At 42.4% G+C, this 19,553-nt stretch overlaps 1 protein-coding gene across 1 annotated transcript; it reads right to left on the reverse strand.

Annotated features, from left to right (window-relative positions):
- Positions 1-445: 445 nt before the first annotated feature.
- On the reverse strand, positions 446-13,037 carry Rfc3 (replication factor C subunit 3). Its single transcript, XM_051162820.1, has 9 exons — positions 12,883-13,037; positions 11,614-11,751; positions 9,100-9,167; positions 7,718-7,815; positions 5,431-5,612; positions 4,682-4,818; positions 4,507-4,605; positions 2,279-2,348; positions 446-729 (listed from the first exon to the last, which is right to left on the reverse strand). The coding sequence occupies exons 1-9, from the start codon at positions 12,967-12,969 to the stop codon at positions 538-540; spliced, it is 1,071 nt and encodes a 356-aa protein (XP_051018777.1). The 5' UTR covers positions 12,970-13,037; the 3' UTR covers positions 446-537.
- Positions 13,038-19,553: the final 6,516 nt, after the last annotated feature.

The raw sequence follows: 19,553 nt of genomic DNA on the forward strand, positions 1-19,553 counted from the left end.
TCTAAAGAGGTCCTGTGAGTTATGTGAACTCTGTACAACAGTCTCTGTGTAATTCACTGTCAAGTATCACAGGGATCCGGAAATTTCAGTGTCCACCTTCTAGACTTACACTCATTTTTGTTACAGGATCATCTTTCAACCAATATACCACAACACTAAGGACAAGATCATGGATGTCTTTTATAGTTCAGGGGCTATAGAGATGGCTCAGGGGATAAAAAGTACTTGTTCTTACAAAGGATCATGTTTGGTTCTCAGTATGCACATGGTAGTCACATGATCTGTAACTCCAGTTCCAGGGGATTCAACACCCTCTTCTGGCCTCTTGAGGCACCAGGCATTCACATGGTACACAAGCACACATACTCACAATGCAAACATTCATACACATAAAAATAAAAAAATTAGATTTATACTTAGGAGAGAATTAAAACAACAATAACAATCCATAAGTAAAGCTAGTTTATTGTACCCACAGCCCAGCATAAATTTACATAAACCCAATCTCTGAGGTGTTTGGAAGACCTGTTGGCTGAGTCAGAACATCATGCCTTCCAGTCCATCCTCCATGAACTTCTTATAAAGTGCCATAAACTTGGCCACAAATGCTTCCAAATGATAAATGGCTTTGCTGCCCAGCTGTAGTCGATGCTCATAATAGGCTGCCATCTGTGCCACTTCCCCTTTCAGCTGCCCATCACAGTTATGTAAGAGTTCTGAAAGTAGGCCCTACAGGAAGTAAGGGTGACATAAAACGCAATCATGAGAAAAATAGCCAAACATGCTTATGCCTCTCGCTCACAAAAGGTAAAGCTTTAATATAGTTTTTATATGTATATGCAGGTGAATATATACAAGCATATGTATATATGTATGAGAAACATGTTACTTCATTTGTGTGAATCAAAGCCAAAAAACTTAAAACCAACATGTATAATAAAACCTGGTACTTATTCAAGGTCTTCCATTGCCAAACACAGAAAGCCCCTTGCCACAGCATGAGGTTTTCGCTTTACTGATAATGCAAAATAAAGTACATGCAGCAGAAACTGTATATTAATACAAGTGACAGTATGCAGACTGAGCAGGTTGTACATATGTATTTAAGAATATATATATATATAAATTATAAATGCACACATACTCTTTTTCCATGCTAGAAATATGTAATATAATATTCTCTTGAGACCCTGGTGCCAAGCGGGGAGCAATGGCAGTACCACATAATCCTGATGGCAACAGTCAATACCCTACAGCATATCATCACTAACCTGTGCTGCTTGATGGGCAAGTAAGCGGTGCTAAATGTTCTACTCTTTAAGACCAAGTCTCACTGTTGCCCAGGTTGATGTGCTCAAAATATCCTTATACTTCATCCCAGTGGCTGGAGCTAGAGGTGTGGCCACAGTATCTGGCTATGCCATTCTGAGACATAACATGTTCAACTTATGACGTGTTTATCAGGAAGAAACCTAACATAACTTAAGAGCTGCTGTACGCAGTTGCATAGGAGTGCAAGGATCTAAGCACAAAGGTAGTTACTGCCACATTCATTACAAAAATAATAATAATCTGTAGACAATCCAAATTTTCACCAACAAAGCTCATCTTCAAGAAACTGACATGGTCATACAATGAGGTATCATTTGTCCTATACTGTTGAATGAAAACTCAATAGATTGAACAGACTACACACTAGTAACACCCATGCATGCACGCACACACACACACGGCACTTGTTACTAGGAATTACATATTAACTCCTGTATGTAAGAGAGCACATTTTTCTCTGTCTTTCCAGTATCATTTGATTTTATTCACATTACTGTGCAATTTTGATAGAAACAAACAAAATCCCACAAATGCCCTAATATCCAAAATCAGTAAACTTAGCCAAGTGGCCAGGAGGCCAATCCTATAAGACCTAGACTGTACCTGTCTTCAGTCTCATTTCTCCACATGTCAGCTGAGGAGGGCCTTTCCCTGAGCAGCTGTCCATAGTTGTGCATAGCTCACTTCCATTATTATTATCTCACTTTCCTTCCTCTAGAGACTCATAACACTCTGAAATCTTCTTCACTTGTCCCACTTGTCACTCCCTATAACATACTGTCACAACTGGGGTCCTCCCTTCCTTTTTCAGTGCTCCCCTAATGCACAGGATTACTGAAATGTTAGCAATAATGTTATATCTCAGCATTTCAAAAGTTCTGTGATCACGCAGCCAGTGTCCATCTTACAGTTATAAAAGTTCAGGACATAAAACGGGGCTACTTACCTTCATTATTATCTCAGGAGGAATACAATGAGTTAGAAGCTCATAGAGCCTCCCACGGACTTCAAGGAGCCTATATAAAACAAAGAAATTGCTACTTTGTGATAAAAAGCAAGAAGCAATTTTAACGCATCAGCCAGTACAGGTCCATTTTCTTACTTGCTATATCACCTTGACGGCTTGTGCTGTATGAAGGACAGACAGCCCAAGCCCCACCTACTTTAGTTTGTCTTTTCAGACAGTCTCATTTGGTGGCCCAAGTGGCCTGGACCTCACTATCTAACTCATGCTAGCTTTGAATCAGGAGCAGTCTTCCACCCTCAGCCTCCTAGGATACACCACCATGGTCATGGACCAATTCATTTTTTAAAAAGTTTTTTTTTCATACCTTTTTAACAGTAGGTATTTATAATAAGGGCTATTATATCACTCACAAGACTACTAGAGAGAAATCAAAATTCCAGGGCCTGCCAAGTTTGGTAGATAATCTGTTTGTTGTACAAACCTGAGGACCTGAGTTTGATCCCTTAGAACCCATGGTGGAGGGAGACAATGGGCTCCCGGAAGTCATTCTCTGACCTCCAGATACTGACACAGTCATGGCTGTATACACACGCATGCAGAGAGAGAGAGATGATAACTTTAAGAAGAAAAACGACCTTGAAATGTAAAGCTTAAGCTCATTCACATCAGGACCTGAAGACACTCACTTTACTGACACACCAAGCACTATGTTAATGCATCTTCTCTAGACACAACTGAATTGTACGACTTAAGTATCCAGACTGGCTGTGAAGACTGGACAGCCACCATCAATCACCCAAGTGATGAAGGGATATGAGCATAAAGTATATAAACAACACAGCGGGGACACAAAGCTGACTAGTATAGAAGGGACAGGCCAGAGCTCCCAGGGAAGCACAGCCAGGCTAAGCCAACACGGGGGTCAAACCTGTGAACCCTTAACTCAAGCCTTCCTGACGACACTTTCAGGAGTGGGTGAAGGAAATGCGCACATTGCATGTCAGAACAAGAATAAACAACAATATTCCCCCAATGTTCTGACCAAAAGTGAAAACAACTACCCACGGTTCTCAGTAAGCTACTGCCGATTCCACTCCATGTCAATCAAGACAGGGATTTAAAAGTTTTCTTAAAAGTAAACATTCAAGCTCCTTTCCATCCCACAGTCAGTACCCAGGGTTAGGGTACAGGAGTACCCAGGATGCCTCACCGCCCAGCTCCACTGAGTGACGCTGGTAAGAGGCCTGTAAAACCCTAACTCATCAGACACAACCGACAAGAGAAATGCTCGCTGCTTTCACCAAGGCTTTCATCTCAAGCAGGACAGTCAGGTTCTCTCTGGTGCCAGCACTCAGGTCTACTCTGCACCTAAAATGATCAACTCCCCTTAAGGCCCAAGGATGAGGCTGTGCTCCCACGAGCCTGAAGAAATGCTACACTGCAGTATTAGGAGAACTTCAAACCTGACCAAGTTGTTCAGATGAAGAGACTGTCTCAGTCAAGCTGCCATAAGGCAAGCTAGCAACGGAGGCATTCTCAGTACTGTACTCTGTGAGTAACGGACCCACAGGCGGGAGCAAGAACAACTTTAGAATTCGTGACAAAATGAAGTTTTCTAAGTCCTTTGTATTTCTCTTCCCAGAGCCTATCCTTGGACATGGCATGTTCTCTAGCTCCAGAGCTGCATCGCACAGACTCTTTGTTCTCTGTAACAAAGCACAAGTACCCTTGCACAACAGCAACAAAGCACAAGTACCCTTGCACAACAGCAACAAAGCACAAGTACCCTTGCACAACAGCAAATGAAAAGGCTGGGAACCTAATGTGAAGGCACCTACCCGCCTAGGATCTTTGGTTAAATTAGGATGAGAGCTGGAAGCACAGTGTCTTTCTAGCACATTCTGCATCAATTTCAAAGCAAGTACAGCAATTATGATTGTTCATTCAGTCTAAGCACACTAGGCACTCCATGCTATGGACTAAAACTAAGCTACTGAACATTCTGGAACAAAAAAGAAAACAGTCCAAAATTTATTAAGTACGGTTCAATTTTATATGTTGACAGATCACGGAAAACCACACACTAAGTACTTTGGCTACTATATTTTAGATCTTAAGTGCTGTTTTTTTTTCCTTTCAAATAAGGCTCAAGATTAGCTTATACTTGTAAATGTCATGGTATCTCTGCCTCCCTCACACTGTTTTACCTTTGTGGCGTCTGCTGACTGACAATAGCATTGGCAGTCTCCTTCAGATACACCTCCCAGTCTGTCTCGGGGATTTCTTGGTCTTCAGTAAAAGGGTATCTGTGAAACAAAAAGAAATCAATGACCAAGTCCCTCCCACATCCCAGAACGCTCCCTGTGGGAACAGCTCACTCACTGCTGCACTCGGCAAGCTTCACACATAAGCAAGGCTTTTCTGAGGTTTCTGCACGACTTCTCGGCCAGTCTATGAGCCAATTTCGAGGGAAGGGCCAGACCTTCCTTCTTGCAGACAGTGGATAATACACTGCAAATCTGTGAGACACATTAACAGAGGAAAATCACAATGAGGATGTTTAACTCCTGCTAACACTGATGTGCAGCTCTGTCAGTGCTGCTCTGCCTCCCGCAGGGCACCATATGCTGCTGCTGTGTGTGATCTCTCAGTATCTACTATGAGCAGGAAAGTGACACATGGAGCTGATGCACACAATCTTCCACTCTCTATTGTCAGTGGGAAAGTTGTCTACTGTGAGAAACTAGTGCATGTGACTAACAGCTGTTAAAATGAAAAGGGAAATCGTGTGCTGACTCCCCCAGAGGGACCAGGATTCTCATGTCATCTCCTTCCTTGATGCTCCCATTTTCCCCTATAACTAAGTAAATCAGCTTGAGGTAGAAGATACTAAATGCTTCAGGAGACTTCACATAGCTTGGTGATTGCTCATCTGTTAAGAGTAAAAGACTAGTGAAAGAGAGCACGTTCCGTATTTGCGTTCACCATTAAACACACCACTATCCCTCCGCACCTACTAATGGCTGGCCTACAGCTCTATCTGTAGCTGCCCTTCAATGACCAGTAAGTGTCACTGTATTTCAGAAAGCAAAACTGGAGCAAGTATTTCTGAAAAGCTTAACCACACTTACATCTTCGATGCTTGGAGCAGGCACACGAACTGCCAGGCACCTACTGCGGATCGGGGGTATCACCTTGGAAGTGGAATTACAGCACAAGATCAGCCTGCAGGTGGACATGTACTTTTCCATGGTTCTGCGCAAGGCATGCTGAGCATCCTTTGTGAGTTTATCCACCTCTGTCAATAATACCACTGGGTCAAAAAGAAAGAAACCAGCTTCACATTAAGGCTTGAGAGACAAGGCCTTAATCCTAAATAGATGATTGATAGTCCACTTTTACCTTTGAAAGGAACAAATTAGATTTAGAAGACTATTTTTTAATTTTTTTTATAATAAAAAAGACTAAGAAACATTGGTCACAGTGAAGTTAAATTAGGAATGTCACTACAGCCTTTACCACTGATAACAAAGTTATAAGACCTGAATGTGCTGCACTGCATCGTAAATTCTAAAAAACTCACTAAGACTTTGCAAATCTCCATTACAAGAGTCAGAGCCATTGGGTGTAGCTAACAGGAGGATTTGGATGCATCCTAGGACCGGTCAGTCTTAAGTGGCTCAGGAACAATGCATAGGCAGCGGATAAATCTAACTTTCAAAAACAAGCTGCTTCCAAAGGATAGCAGCGGCAGCAGGTTCCACTTAAACGAGCTCACAGACACAGCCGCCTCAGCATCTAAGTCACACTACATCCACACTGAAGCTGACAGGAACAAACAGTGATAACGAAGCGGCATCGTGCTCAAATGGGAGAGAAAGGAGGGATCCACAACACTTGCCCCAGCTGTTAGGATGTGAAGCCCCATAGTACCCACAGGACACACTGGGAATCACAGCCAATAGCAAAGCAGAAGTTGTAAGTAGGAGGAGCAGGTTGCACAGGGCCCAACCTTGCAGATGGGAACACAGGACCCAACACAGTAAAACCTGGGCAAGTGGTTGGTTCTGAAAATGCTACGATGACCCTCCACACAGAGCCCAGCAATGGAAGTGGCTGAGCAGAGCAACAACGAGACAAGAACAAGGATGCAGAGTGGCAGGAAAACAAAGAGGCAGAGACCGCAGCACAGGGTTATGCGCTTCACTGCTTTCTGAAAATAAATATGGGGCCCACCTGAGACCCAATCCCTCTCTGGCCTCCTACTTTCAAACACTCCCAGAAAGCCTTTTTTTTTTTTTTTTTTTAATTTAAATTCACATTTATTTTTTTAAAAAATGGTCAACAGAAAAGAACCAATTGAATTCAAAGTTCTAAGAAAACCATTATTTTCATATAGCCATAATCTTAATGGAAAACCGCATTCACCTAACTTTGGAAGCACAAGTACCTGAGTTCAGGCCCAGTGCCCACGTACAGAGCTGGGGAAGCAGGGACAGGGGTATCCCAGGAACTCACTGCCCTGTCAGCAGAGCCAAAATCAATGAGCTCCAGACTCAGCGAGACCCCCACCTCAAACACAAGGTGAAGAATGAGCTAGGAAGACAGGAAGTGTCAACTGCCATCCTCCACGTGCACTTGCACACATGTGCACTGTACATCATCACATCACGGCCCCACACACCACAAACATGTATACCCAAAAGAAATGGGCTAAGAATAACTACAAATAATTCAAATAATAAATATATAACAGAAGAAAATATAAAAACAAAAATGCTATTTTCTCCAAAATGACAAAGGTAAAAAATAGTAACATGGAGATTAGATAAATGTTTTGGAGAAATACAAATGTATACTGTCCCCCAGAAGAAGAATTTGACATCAAATGCTGCCATTTTGTCATCAGAAATTCTTATGTGTAAGAATAACATGTATATAAAAAATACTAGCAGGCAAAAGTCACTGTCAATAGTGGCTGTCTAGGAAATGCAACTGCAGCTAGTTTTATTTTCTTTGTTCACAATTGATAACAGGAAACTTTGGTCATAGACCAGTTATTTTGAAATGACATTGTTTTTTACTTTAAATGAGGTGGGCTCCCATTACCTTGCTCTGAAATGTCAAACAGGCACCACAGACAGAAGACTGAATACTGTAAGACTAAACACCATAAGCAGAGACCAGGGCTCACACTCATTTTTCTTTCTTTTCTTTTGAGACAGATCTCTCTATGCAGCCCTGGCTATCCTGCAGCTGGGTCACTCTGTAAACGAGGCTGGCCTTGAACTCCTTTGCCTTCCTAGTGCTGTAATTAAGGACGTACACATGGATGCCCAGCATGTATTCATTTCTAGCTCCAATAAGAAAAGAGCCCTGTCACTCCACAGCCTCACAGAAAGCCTCCTCACCACCTACCTTTGAAGTCTCTTTGTGAGCTGGTTTCAAGCTGTTGTGACTGTGCCACTGTCTTCAGCATCTCCTGAATAACCACACGGTCATTGTTCCCCGCATCACTGCACAACAGCAGAATGATGGTTATATGGATGCAAATACTCACCAAGTAAAGTACACTCTCATTCTTAATCTGTTATTACATGAGAAATGCCAGAAGTTTGCCTTCTTTTGCTTTGTTTTGGAAAGCGTGTTGACATCAGCCTCCAGAGTTTACCATCATGCTTGGCTACAATTGAAGGCCTTGTGGTGACATCTTTTTTGTTGTTGTTGAAACTAGTAATATCTAATTATACTCATAAACCTTTAAAATTGAGATGTTTTAGGCTCATTAACAAGTTTAAAATGTATTACTACTAAAAATATTCTGTGTGTTCTCACAGTAATTTATTATTACTTGAACAACAAAACTAACAGTTTAACAAATATCTTGATACGCTACTCAGTACAGAAAGTGAAGACCTAATTACATCCTACTTGTCAATTACTTTGTTACCCACACAGCCCTTAAGGTTTCCTCCGCTTGCCACAGCTGGATCATAACAGCTGGACACTGGCGACCATTTTCCCAGCCAAGAAGTTAGAATAATTCCCAAGTTGCCTATAGAGCAAACATGTTTAGTTTTATAATTTGATCTATTCCCAATCTTTCCCTTGATGAACCCTCTCAGGATTACTCTGAGGTTCATATACAGCACACAAGGGTCCTGCCGCCAAATCCACATGTGCAAGATCTTTCACCTTCTCCTTCCGCACCCTCCACTGCACCCCTTCCTTTAAGCAAGCACTCACCTAAGGGCCTCTGACCTGTACTCCTCCAAGGATGCCTAGGCCACACAAAACCCTGACCATTTTCCCAGCTCTCATCTGCAACGGCCGTCCCCGGTGTGCACCCGTCCCCAGTAGGACCTGGATGTTTATCTCAGTGGCATCCCGGCAATGCCTGGTGGCTATCACACCACTCTAACTGGGACACTGAAACACAAACTAGTGTGGCCCGCAGCCATGCTCATTCCAAACAGGATCAACTTTTTAGATAGCTTTGCGCATGCTCATCAGCACTGAATAAATCAAGATCACTAACAGAATTCATGCAAGAATTATGGGAAAACAGTAAGCCCTGTTGCTGGCGTAGACTTGAATGCACTAAGAGCACAGTAGGCCAAGCACCAGGCTGTGTCAAGCACGCTGCTTTACTTTAATCTGCCTATATCCTGTGCTTCTGCATGGACAATATTATTAAAAAATAAAACTCTAACCTGGAGGACAGAGACTGCCAACCTCCTTTTCTGCTAACATTGTTAATTTCTAGCTACTTTTATAAAAAATATTTAGTAGGAATTTACCTGGGATTAACTTCAAGGTGGTAGTTACTGGCAATGGTGCTGACCTCAATTTTTTTTTTAGATGGAGTCTGTGAATGAAACAAGAAACTCCTCAACATTTACTGATTGGCTGTCTTCCCTTTTTTATGTATCACCAAATCACCACTGTCAACTATCTGCAGTCTTCCATATTAACAGAGAAATAAAGGAAAAATACATTAATAGGACCAGTGTTTCATGGAAAAAAAATATAAAAAGAGGGAATTTCACACATACCTATTTTGCTTTTCCTACTATGTCTTTGCAATCCTTTCCGGAAAACTGCTGGAGGCCATGACTGTATGTGTACCAACTCATAACATGCACAGTCTACAGCTAATTACCCATATGGATTTTCACTCTGTTGACATTCTGTGCATCTGTGTCCCCTGACTATAGCCCCATCAGCTGAGCAAGAATCTAACATGTCTGGCTATTCAGCTTCCTGACTGGATTCTGATCTTGCTGTTTTCTAATACAGAACAGACTCACACTGCTGGGCCACCCCAAAGCTCCAGTTACTCGTCACTGGCCACTCACATTGCACTGTGATTACTTATTGGTTTTGACCAAGTTATCTTCCTACTGTTTACTGGAATACTTTCTGCCAATCACTCTCTGCTAATTCGGCTTATCCCCTGTCTTACAGACCTAAACTCACATGCACTAAATAGCTACATCTTTTCTGTAGTTTCCATGTTCTCCATGGCTTCCCTGCCCATGGGGAGCTCACAGAGTCTAAGACATGTCATTCTAAGACAGTATTTCATCATAAGTCTTTAAACCATAGCTGTATGACACAGGGTTCATCTTTACTTTCCTCCAATAGGTGACCAGCTATGCTGCCTCATTCTTTCCACTAATTTGAAATACACCCTGCATGTTTGTGGGCTATTTGGTTTCACAGGTCAAATTATTACCTTACTGTTTTACAGTCAAACTCTGATTTGCCATCTTGTAAAAGAAGCCCATGTCAGTGTGAATATGCCATGTCCCTACAGACTTAAGTGCTCAGACAGTGCTGTGTTTGAGATGCTCTGGAAATGTTAGGGAGTAAGGCCTACCTACAAGAGGTAGACTGTGGTACTGGAGTGGATCGTTGGGCAGATCTGTGGCTGGTTCCTTCCTGCCTCCAGCTCTGCTACCCCTCCACTGACAGAGGAAGCTCCTCCTTCATACACTCACACCCCACCCCTATAACTTTCTGCTGTACCATGGACCTAAAGACACAGTCCACTGACCACAGACTAAACCTTCTGAAATTAGTTCAAACTCAGGACTCAAGTTGGTGAAGTATATTTTACCAGAAAACTTGCTATTACTATTTCTCAAAATCAATATATCTCAATAGTCAGTCTGTCTCTGTCTGTGTCTCTGTGTCTGTCTGTCTCTCTCCCTCCCTCCCTCCCCTCTCTCCTTTCAAATAGATTCACCTTCCCTTAAGCTAGTTTGTGGTACACAATCTGATTCCACAGATGAGATAAGGGAACAAATACACTTTAAATATCCTCTTTACAACTTTAACTCATTTCAGAAATGTATTCTCCATAGGGAATTTAGGATGACATCAGTTTTAAAACATTAGGATTTTGACTGAAATTGAAAAACACTTTTAAATAATAAGTCTCCCAAGTGAGAAGATACTTCTTGTTTCTATTTGCTCATCTCTTTTGTCTTGTAAGACAATGTTTCTCTTGAGGTAACTCAACATTACCCTCTTGAAGATTCTATTAAGAGCATTCCATTCACACTAAGCACTTTTCCTTTTTCAATACACAATACCATAAGACACTCTATTAGAGGCCAAGAGGACTTTAAAAAGGTGTGGCATATTCTCTTAATAACTTCAAAACAAATACAACTTAACAAAGTAAAAGATAAACAAGTATAATCAAGACAAGTTACAAACTACTATTTGTAATGAACTGCCAATTTTGCTGGGCTGAGGAGCACTTAAGAGAAGGGCAAGTCAGGGACGGCAGGTGTGTGTGTGTGTGTGTGTGTGTGTGTGTGTGTGTGTGTGTATGTGTGTGTGTGTGTGTGTGTGTCTGTCTGTCTGTCTCTGAGTAGAATGTACCTGCTATGCATGCATGATGACTTGAGTTCAAATCCCCAGCTTATAGCTACATAAAAGCTATAAGCGCTAGTGAAAATCCCAGGGTACCTTCACAGGGAGGTGGGAGGCAGAGACAGGAGATTCTGGATCAGCCACCCTGCTGCAGGAGATGGCAAAGAAATTGTCTTAAGCAAAATGGAAAAGAGAGAATACACAGCCGCTATCCTACTCATCACATACACACATGGAGCACGAGTGCACATGAGCTCTCCATACATGCACACACGCTCACGCATATATGCACACACACACACACACACACACACTACTTCTTAAGTCACACACTAGGCAGCCTTGGTGGGTGGGGTGAGGTACATACATGACCAGGACTGAAAATCCCTGCCAGAAACATCTGCCAACCCTCAACATGAGATGCTTACTGTGATACTTTGATGCTCAATTCTCAATTTTTCCACCCCAACACCATACAGTTCTCGTAGGATACACATAATTCTCGTCTTTTTTCCAGCACCTGACGGTCCATAGACTAAGAGGTGAGGAAAGTCTCCACACTGCACCTAAGAAAAAAAGAATAACACATTTTACCCTAGTCACACTGAGGTGACCCAGGTTAAACAAATTACTTTTAAAGTACCAAAGCATTTTGTTTACCATCCAACTCCAATAGAAAATTTGCCAAACTCTGGAATGTTTACTATTTTCTGGGCACTAATTTAACCAAACTTACATGCACAACACAGAGCATGTAAGGCACAACACTATATGCTTAAATGTTTAAACATAGGAACTCCTTAAGTTATCTTAAGGGAACTTTTGGAAGCAAGGGCTGATGGAATGCAGAATCAATCTCTGTAACTGCAATAGATGCTCCTCCTACCCGGGTCCCCCAAAATGGTCCTCTTCCTAAGAAGCAGGTGCACTAATTTCCTTGCAAGGCCACTTGGGAAGCACAAGAGAACGTCTCCTAAGACCACGAATGCAAAGCTATGGAAACGGCAGCAGTAAGAGAGTGCTATCAAACTGAAGAGCAATATAGGCACGGGGTCTTGATCTGTTAAGAAGACAGTGTTTAAAAGCAGACTTACTAACAGGTAGGAATAGTATTTTAAAGCCTGCTCTAAAAATATAGCCCCAACTCTGTACGACTAGCCACAGAAATCCAATAAAAGATGCATCCATCCTGCCGCTAGGAAAATTAACGTTACTGTAAGGAAAACTGGTATGCATATAAACGAAGTATAATGCTCTACTTTAAATTATTTCCATGGATTAAAAACAAAAACGTATCTTCCACTTCACTCTCGGTTCTTCAAAAAAAAAAATCATATATTGAGAGGATAGAGGCACGTGTTCAAATGTCTCCTTTTCGGAAAGCACTTCGCTATGATTCTCAAGAGTTTAGTAACTAGGAACGGAGTCCAGAGCACAATCGCCTCCATCACTGCCCGCTGCACTAACACACTCGCCCCGCCCCTGCCCCGACTCCTACAGCCCGGGCTAGCTCAGTAGTCTCCATTATAACGCCCTCTCTCAGATCGCCACGCCAGGCTTACGGGAACCCCGCAACAGACACTCTGCACTCTGGGGACTCCCTCACCAGCACTGGGGTGCCCGCGTCTCACTCCCTTCCCCTTTGCTTCGCGGGAAGCTGCTGAGCGCGGCGGCCGCCTCCCTCCCACTCTGCTCACCAGGTTGCGCAGCTGTGCCGCCTGCTCCTTGTGATAGTCCAGCCGGGTAAGGGAGCTCGGCCGGTATTTATCCACCCAGAGGCTCATGGCTGCTTCCAAGTCCCAACCGTGAGACCGCCTTAGCCAGCGACCAGTTTTCCCGCGGGCGCCAGCCCTTAAAAACGTCACTTCCGGCAGCGCTCGACTTCCGGACAGGGACTATACGGAATCCGAATGGGACTGTTTTTGTTTGTTTTGTTTTTGTTGTTTGTTTTTTGTTTTGTTTTGTTTCGGGTTTTTTGTTGTTGTTGTTGTTGTTTGTTTTGTTTTGTTTTGTTTTGTTTTTCGAGACAGGGTCTCTCTGTGTAGCCTTGGCTGTCCTGGACTCGCTTTGTAGACCAGACTAGTCTCGAACTCACAGCGATCCGCCTGCCTCTGCCTCCCGAGTGCTCGGATTAAAGGCGTGCGCCACCCCGGCCGGCTGTAGAGCTGTTTTTTAATAAATGAATCAATGAGTGAATATGTACATAAGTAAATAAATAAATGTCAATGATTATTTGTGTCAGTTCTTGGTGCCCTCAGAGGTCAGAAGATAACAATTTCCCATGCAATGAGGGTTACAGACAGGTGTGAGCTGCCATGTCAGTGCTGGGAACTGAACCCAGGTCCTCTAGAGGAGCTGCGAATACTTTTAACCACTGAGCCATCTCTCTACCTGCAGACCTGTGTTCTTGTCACTGTAAGGCACCCAGTAGAATTTATAGAAAAAAAAAAATAGTGGAGGGAAGAACAATTTTAAACTTCATTTTATTTTACTTTTTATCTCCACTACACAAAGTTCGTAATGGATTGAAAACAGAAGAAATAAAAGGAAGCAAGAAAGACTACAGAAGAGCAGTAGGGGAGTAGACACAGGATTAGCATGCTGTTTTCTATAGAGAACATCTGAAAGCCTTTTACTTAAAAGGAAAAGTGTGAAACACTTGAGAAAATATTCTGCATCTCAAGGCCACACCATCACAACGCCCCTCAGCTGCACCTCTCAAAATGTGCTTTTCTAGTTGTAATGCTGGTTGCATTTGCTTTAAGACATAAATGTTCGAGCATGGTCCATGGAAGATAGAAGAGGACACTGGATGCCCTAGACTAGGAATTACAGTTGGTTAAGAGTTGCTAGCGAGTGGATGCAGGCTGTCTTCAGTAGCTGCAAGGGCTCTTAACCACTGAGCCATCTCTCCTACCCCCTGATTTCTTATTTAACATGTGCTTTTGTTTTGCGTCCTTACTCAGAATCCTGTCTTAAGATTAGAAAATCTTTCATAAGTGGAATTGGTTTCCAGATACATTTAGTAGCCTTCTATCAATATACTAGACAAGAATTGATTGTGTTCACCTGTGAACCATCATGTTAAGTGAGCTATTGGGTAGATAAAATATCACTGAGAGAAATCAGTAACGCCTGAACTATAGGATCTACTTCCTGATTTCAAGAAACTTCTGAAACAAATCTGGGGACATCTGCATTTACAATGGTGAGAAACAAATGTACTTTCTAAGCAGCTCTTCCCACAGCCCTGTCCTGTATTCAGGGACACGTTTCTAGCTGCCCAAGAAAACCTTTCACATACTCTATTGTTGAACTGGAATGAAGAGGCAAGTTCTGAAGTGAGAAAGCAAAGGAAATTAGAAACAAAGGCGTTGAAGGGCCACGTTTATAGACACAGGGGTTGTGATCATGGAAAGACTTTTGGAAATGAGGAGAGTGAGACTGATGCCACAACGAGCTGTGCTTTGGCAGTGGTGCCCAGCAGCATGACAGACAGCTTCAGTAAGAACAGATAGGTCGCGGTCTATCCTAAGGTCTGTGCTTTAGTGCTGTGTTCTAAAAGACTGAAAGAATATGGAGAGAACAAAAGTGGGGGAGCTCATCTAGGTTTACTTGATTTCCTAAGTCCAAAACACAGGGCCCCATTCATTTGAATTTCAGATAATATTTTAGTGCGTCCCAGGCAAAATATTTTTCAGTTGAAATTTGTTTTATCTGAAATTAAATTTTAATTGGGTGTCCTGTGGTTTTATCTTACAATCATCCTCAGAATTCTCCAATTTATGAGACCTGGTATGTGGCTAGAAAGGAAGGAGAGAGTCCTCACATTGTAGGCACTGGGCCAAGGCCTGAGACACAGCTCCCCTCTGCTCCCTGCAGGAGCTTCAGAAGTAACTTTCAGACACCTGGAAGCACGCTGTGATGATCAGCCCTGTTTGCTGGTCCAGTAGGCTTTGGAATCACTATGGAAACAAATGTCTGAGTGTGTCTGTAAAAGCTAACTGAGGTAGGGAAACCCACCCTAAGTACAGGCAGAACTGACAAAGAAGCTTCTCGCTGAGGTTATTAAGGGAAGAGGGACCATGGTGCAGATTGCAATTTGTTCATGGATGTTGCCATGAGAACAGATGTTAGGGTTAAAACAAGCCTAGCCTAGAGCATTGAGGTAACTCATACAATGGCTTGCTCTGGGTGTGAGGAAATCAAAATAAGCAGGTACCTAGGGCAAGGCTCTGAGCCACAGACAATAGGCCAGCCGGCCTCCTAGCATCCTTGAAGAGCATGTGTAAGCAACTATTATATTTGTATACATCCTTCCTTTTGCTGCAGCTAATTTTAACAGACTAAATTGTAAACCAATATGGCTTCTAACAAGAGGCTTCCACTTACCTACAAGACCACTTTACAGACAAGAACCTGACTCTGAAGTAACTGAGAAAGACTACAGCTACTTCTTGAGAGAGCTGAAAGCCAGTCATACAAAAGCGAGAACAAAGAGAACTTAATACAACTACAGCACTTGATATGCCTACAAGATTGGAGGTAGCAACTCCATATGGTGCCTAACAGCAAGCAAAGATCAGCAGCCAATAAAATACAAATTGGAGGGAGTCCCTCCAGGTGAGAGCTCTATTGTTTCTTGTGCCTGTGGCAAGTCTGGCTGGGCCATCCTCTGCATCCTGCCAGACACTCCTGCACCTCTGGCCTCCCAGTGGCCCCCTTGTTGATGATGGTTTCTAACCTGTAAAGACTGTTAGCTGCCTTCTATCACCAGGCTGTGGGGCCAGGGAGCATTACACAGTCACCTCTATGGTTAATCTAAAAGGATGTTTACAAAACACATGAACCCTCCATTGGCTCAACACATAATCACCTAAAAAATTCCCCAGTCTCTGTAGAGGTTACAACAGCTTTGGAAGCTTTGGTTCAGCTCTTGCCATGCCCTATAACATCTGTGACCAATGAATTTGAGACAAGTTTTCCTCTCTTGGAACTCTATCTATCCATCTATCTATCTATATCTGTATCTCTCATTTCTTTATTAGTTTTCTTTGAGTTCTCTTTTTCTCATTTTTTTCTTGAAAAAAAAAAACCCTCAACTTCTCGCTTTTTGGCAACAATTCTTAATGAAACATACCTCTGCTTCACATTTTTCTGCGAGAGCACACATCTTTAATTTTTACGGATATAAAAACAAAGTCAGAGCCACTGGTCTGGGTCATCTATCTTTTTAAACATGTGAGTATCTGATAACTTAGATCCTTGGATTTGCACAACTGGGCTGTGAAAGACTCAGTCACCCACTGTGATACCTATTCTTGATAGTCAGCTTGACTACATCTGGAATGAACTACAATACAGAAATGGAGGGCACACCTGTGAGATTTTGCTTCATTTGAATCCACTCCTAGTTCACAGCTTTGAGGAAGGAAAACACATACTTTGATCTAGATCTCAAGGCTGAAAGATATACCTTTAATCTAGGCCTCATATTCTGCTGGAAGCCTATGGAAGGACATGGAAGAAGGAAGCTTTTGCTCTTTACCTGCTTGCTTTTGCCTTGCTAGCAAAACCATTCCTTCACTGACATTAGCACCTGGTTCTTGAGATTTCCATGGCCTACTGAAGACCAGCTGAAACATCCAACCTCATGGGCTAAACAACTTCTGGGTTCTTGGACTTTTCATTCATAGCCACCCATCATTGGATTAGCAGCCTATAAGTCATTCTAACAAATTCCAATAATACATGTAATAGGGCCCCAGACATTAGTAGGTGCTGAGACCTTAGCATAATTCACTCAACAGTGGAAGTACCATTCAGGCTGTAAAACCTTTCCATTGTTCATGGAGTCCTATTTCAAACCCATAAATAACAATATATATATATGTGTGTGTGTGTGTGTGTGTGTGTGTGTGTGTGTGTGTGTGTGTGTGAATGCATATGAAAATATCCAAGGTAAAGCATGGTAATAAGAGAGGAGATATGCAAGGAACACAGGCAACATTTTGAGGGTGATTTTGTGTTTGTTTTAGGAAATAAAAATGAGAAGTCATGATGTTTCAACAGTTCCCAATACCTCCATTCATTTAACACTATTTAATGAGGGCTGGAGAGATAGATGGCTCAGCAGGTGGTTGTACCAAAAAAATAAAATAAAATAAAATAAAAATAAAAAAAATAGAGTTCTAAGAATAAGAAAAAAATGAGAGCTTAGATATCCAACAGGCAACTGTTAACATCTGTCCAAATAGGCACACACTAAGGGGTGAGGGAGGCACAGAATGATGGAGAATTAGTTGGGTTTCATAACAAAGGGCTGTTTGTGGTACGCTGGGATAGTTGTGTTAAAATATGTGACTTGTTTAAGAACAAATACATAACTCTAGCATGATTATGGGTGGATGATGGATTTGGAAGAAGACAGATTTACTTTCCTATAGTAGTAAGTGTTGTGTATTAATGGCCTACTAAGGTTTTTCTTATGTTCTTATCCTCGGATTTTAGTTCTCGTATATTAAAATAAGCATCATCTGAAACTGGAAAGATGGCTCAGTGGTTCAGAGCACTGGCTGCCAGGGTGGGTTGATACCCCTGGGGGCCTCCCCTTCTCTGAGAAGAAAGGAAAGGGGAAGGAGAAGGGAGTGTGAGCATGGAACTGGGAGGAGAAGAAGGAGAGGGCTGAGATCCAGCTGTAAACTGGTTAAATAAATAAGTACATAAATAAATTAAAGAATGGAGGGTAAGAGCACCAGCTCCTTTCACAAAGGACCTGGGTTCACTCTCAGAACCCACATGGCAGCTTATGACCAGTTCCAGTTCCAAGGTATCTGATGCTCTCTTCAGGCCTCTGTGGGCACTGCATGCATGTGATGTGCAGCCACACCTGCAGACTGAACATCTATACATAGACTATTGAGGGATTTTTTAAAAAGTAACTAAATACAATGAACACCAACTTACATTTTCTGATGATAAACCTAATGTCTGTGCCTTACCACTACTAAATCGTTTGACATCTTCGCAAAGATCACAAAGTTTATACAGATACCAGGTGTGGCACAAGCTATCTCTCTGTTCTCCAAGCCTACTTCCTTTTGTTCTGACCTCTAAAACTATGTTGTTTTCTTCCTGTTTCCATTTTTAGACATGGCTCCATCACTAAGTCTAGCCAACCAGCCATGAAGCAAACCCTGTCAATCCATATTATTCTTAAATTATCTGTATTATCAGACATTGACACTGGTTATATTTTAAAATAGCCTTAGTTAACCTGGGGCAGGGCAGACATTAATCCTCTAAACTACTTCTCATAGTGGGGGGGGGGGGGCAGGCAATGGGATCCCTGCCTTAATCCCATGCCATCTGCTTCCAATACTTTCTATCAAGCTGCCTCCCATCTATAATCCCATATACTTGTTCATGTTCTTCATCTGAGCCAGATTCTCCATCCACGCCAGCCATGTGCTTCACCTCCTGCTAACCCATGGCCTCCTTTTTCCTCTCTCTGGGTCTCTCTCCTGTCTTCCTTCTCTTTTTTTCCCAGGAATCCTCTCTCTCCCTCTGGAACCTTAGCCACACCTCTATCTCCTCTGCCCTGCCCAGGTGGGATGGCCTTTTATTAATCAAAAGGTGGATCACAGAGACAGCAAGAAGTAATTAGCATCAAAATACATTAGACCATCCCCCAACAAATCCAGGCTCAAACAAACTTGCTATAGGTCATACTCTGTAAGTTTTCTTTTTCCATTAGATTTAGAAGAGAAGGGGAATTAAATCTTTACTTCTGTTCATCATAGGAACATTAACTACAGCCCTATAAACTACATCAGGAAAGACAGCTTGGCAGAGGAAAGCAGAGGGAGAGAGAGAGAGAGAGAGAGATTTATGTGTCACAGGAGGCTTCCCAAATTAAGGTTACATATTTTAATGCTAGTTTTTATAGTTTGATAATAGAGGATGAAGTGAGAATCATTGCCTGAAGGAAGATAGCCAGAGCTGGTGTTCAAACTCTCAGAAGCCAGGATACTTCCTTTGGGTGTAGGCAAGGCATCTCCCCAATGAGGGTTTGTAATATGCTTCACATGAAGGCCAGTTTATGTATTCAGGTTGCTATGTTGGAGGGAGAGGGAGTGTCATGTAGTGAGCCCCATCAGAGACAAGCACTGTGACCATGAAAGCCTTCCATTGAAAAGATGAAAGGAGGCCATGACTGATTCACATCTGTATAGAAAAGCCATTTGTGTGAGCCAGAGTCCCTCAGCTTGACTGTAAAAGAGAAAAAGGCCTGTGCTTTCCGACCATGATATATACCTTGGGGTCAATTTTCTAGCAGATCGCCTATCCTACTTAAAGCTGGCTAGGA

Source organism: Acomys russatus, chromosome 19 (genome assembly GCF_903995435.1).
Source record: "Acomys russatus chromosome 19, mAcoRus1.1, whole genome shotgun sequence".
Classification (NCBI taxonomy): Eukaryota; Metazoa; Chordata; class Mammalia; order Rodentia; family Muridae; genus Acomys; species Acomys russatus.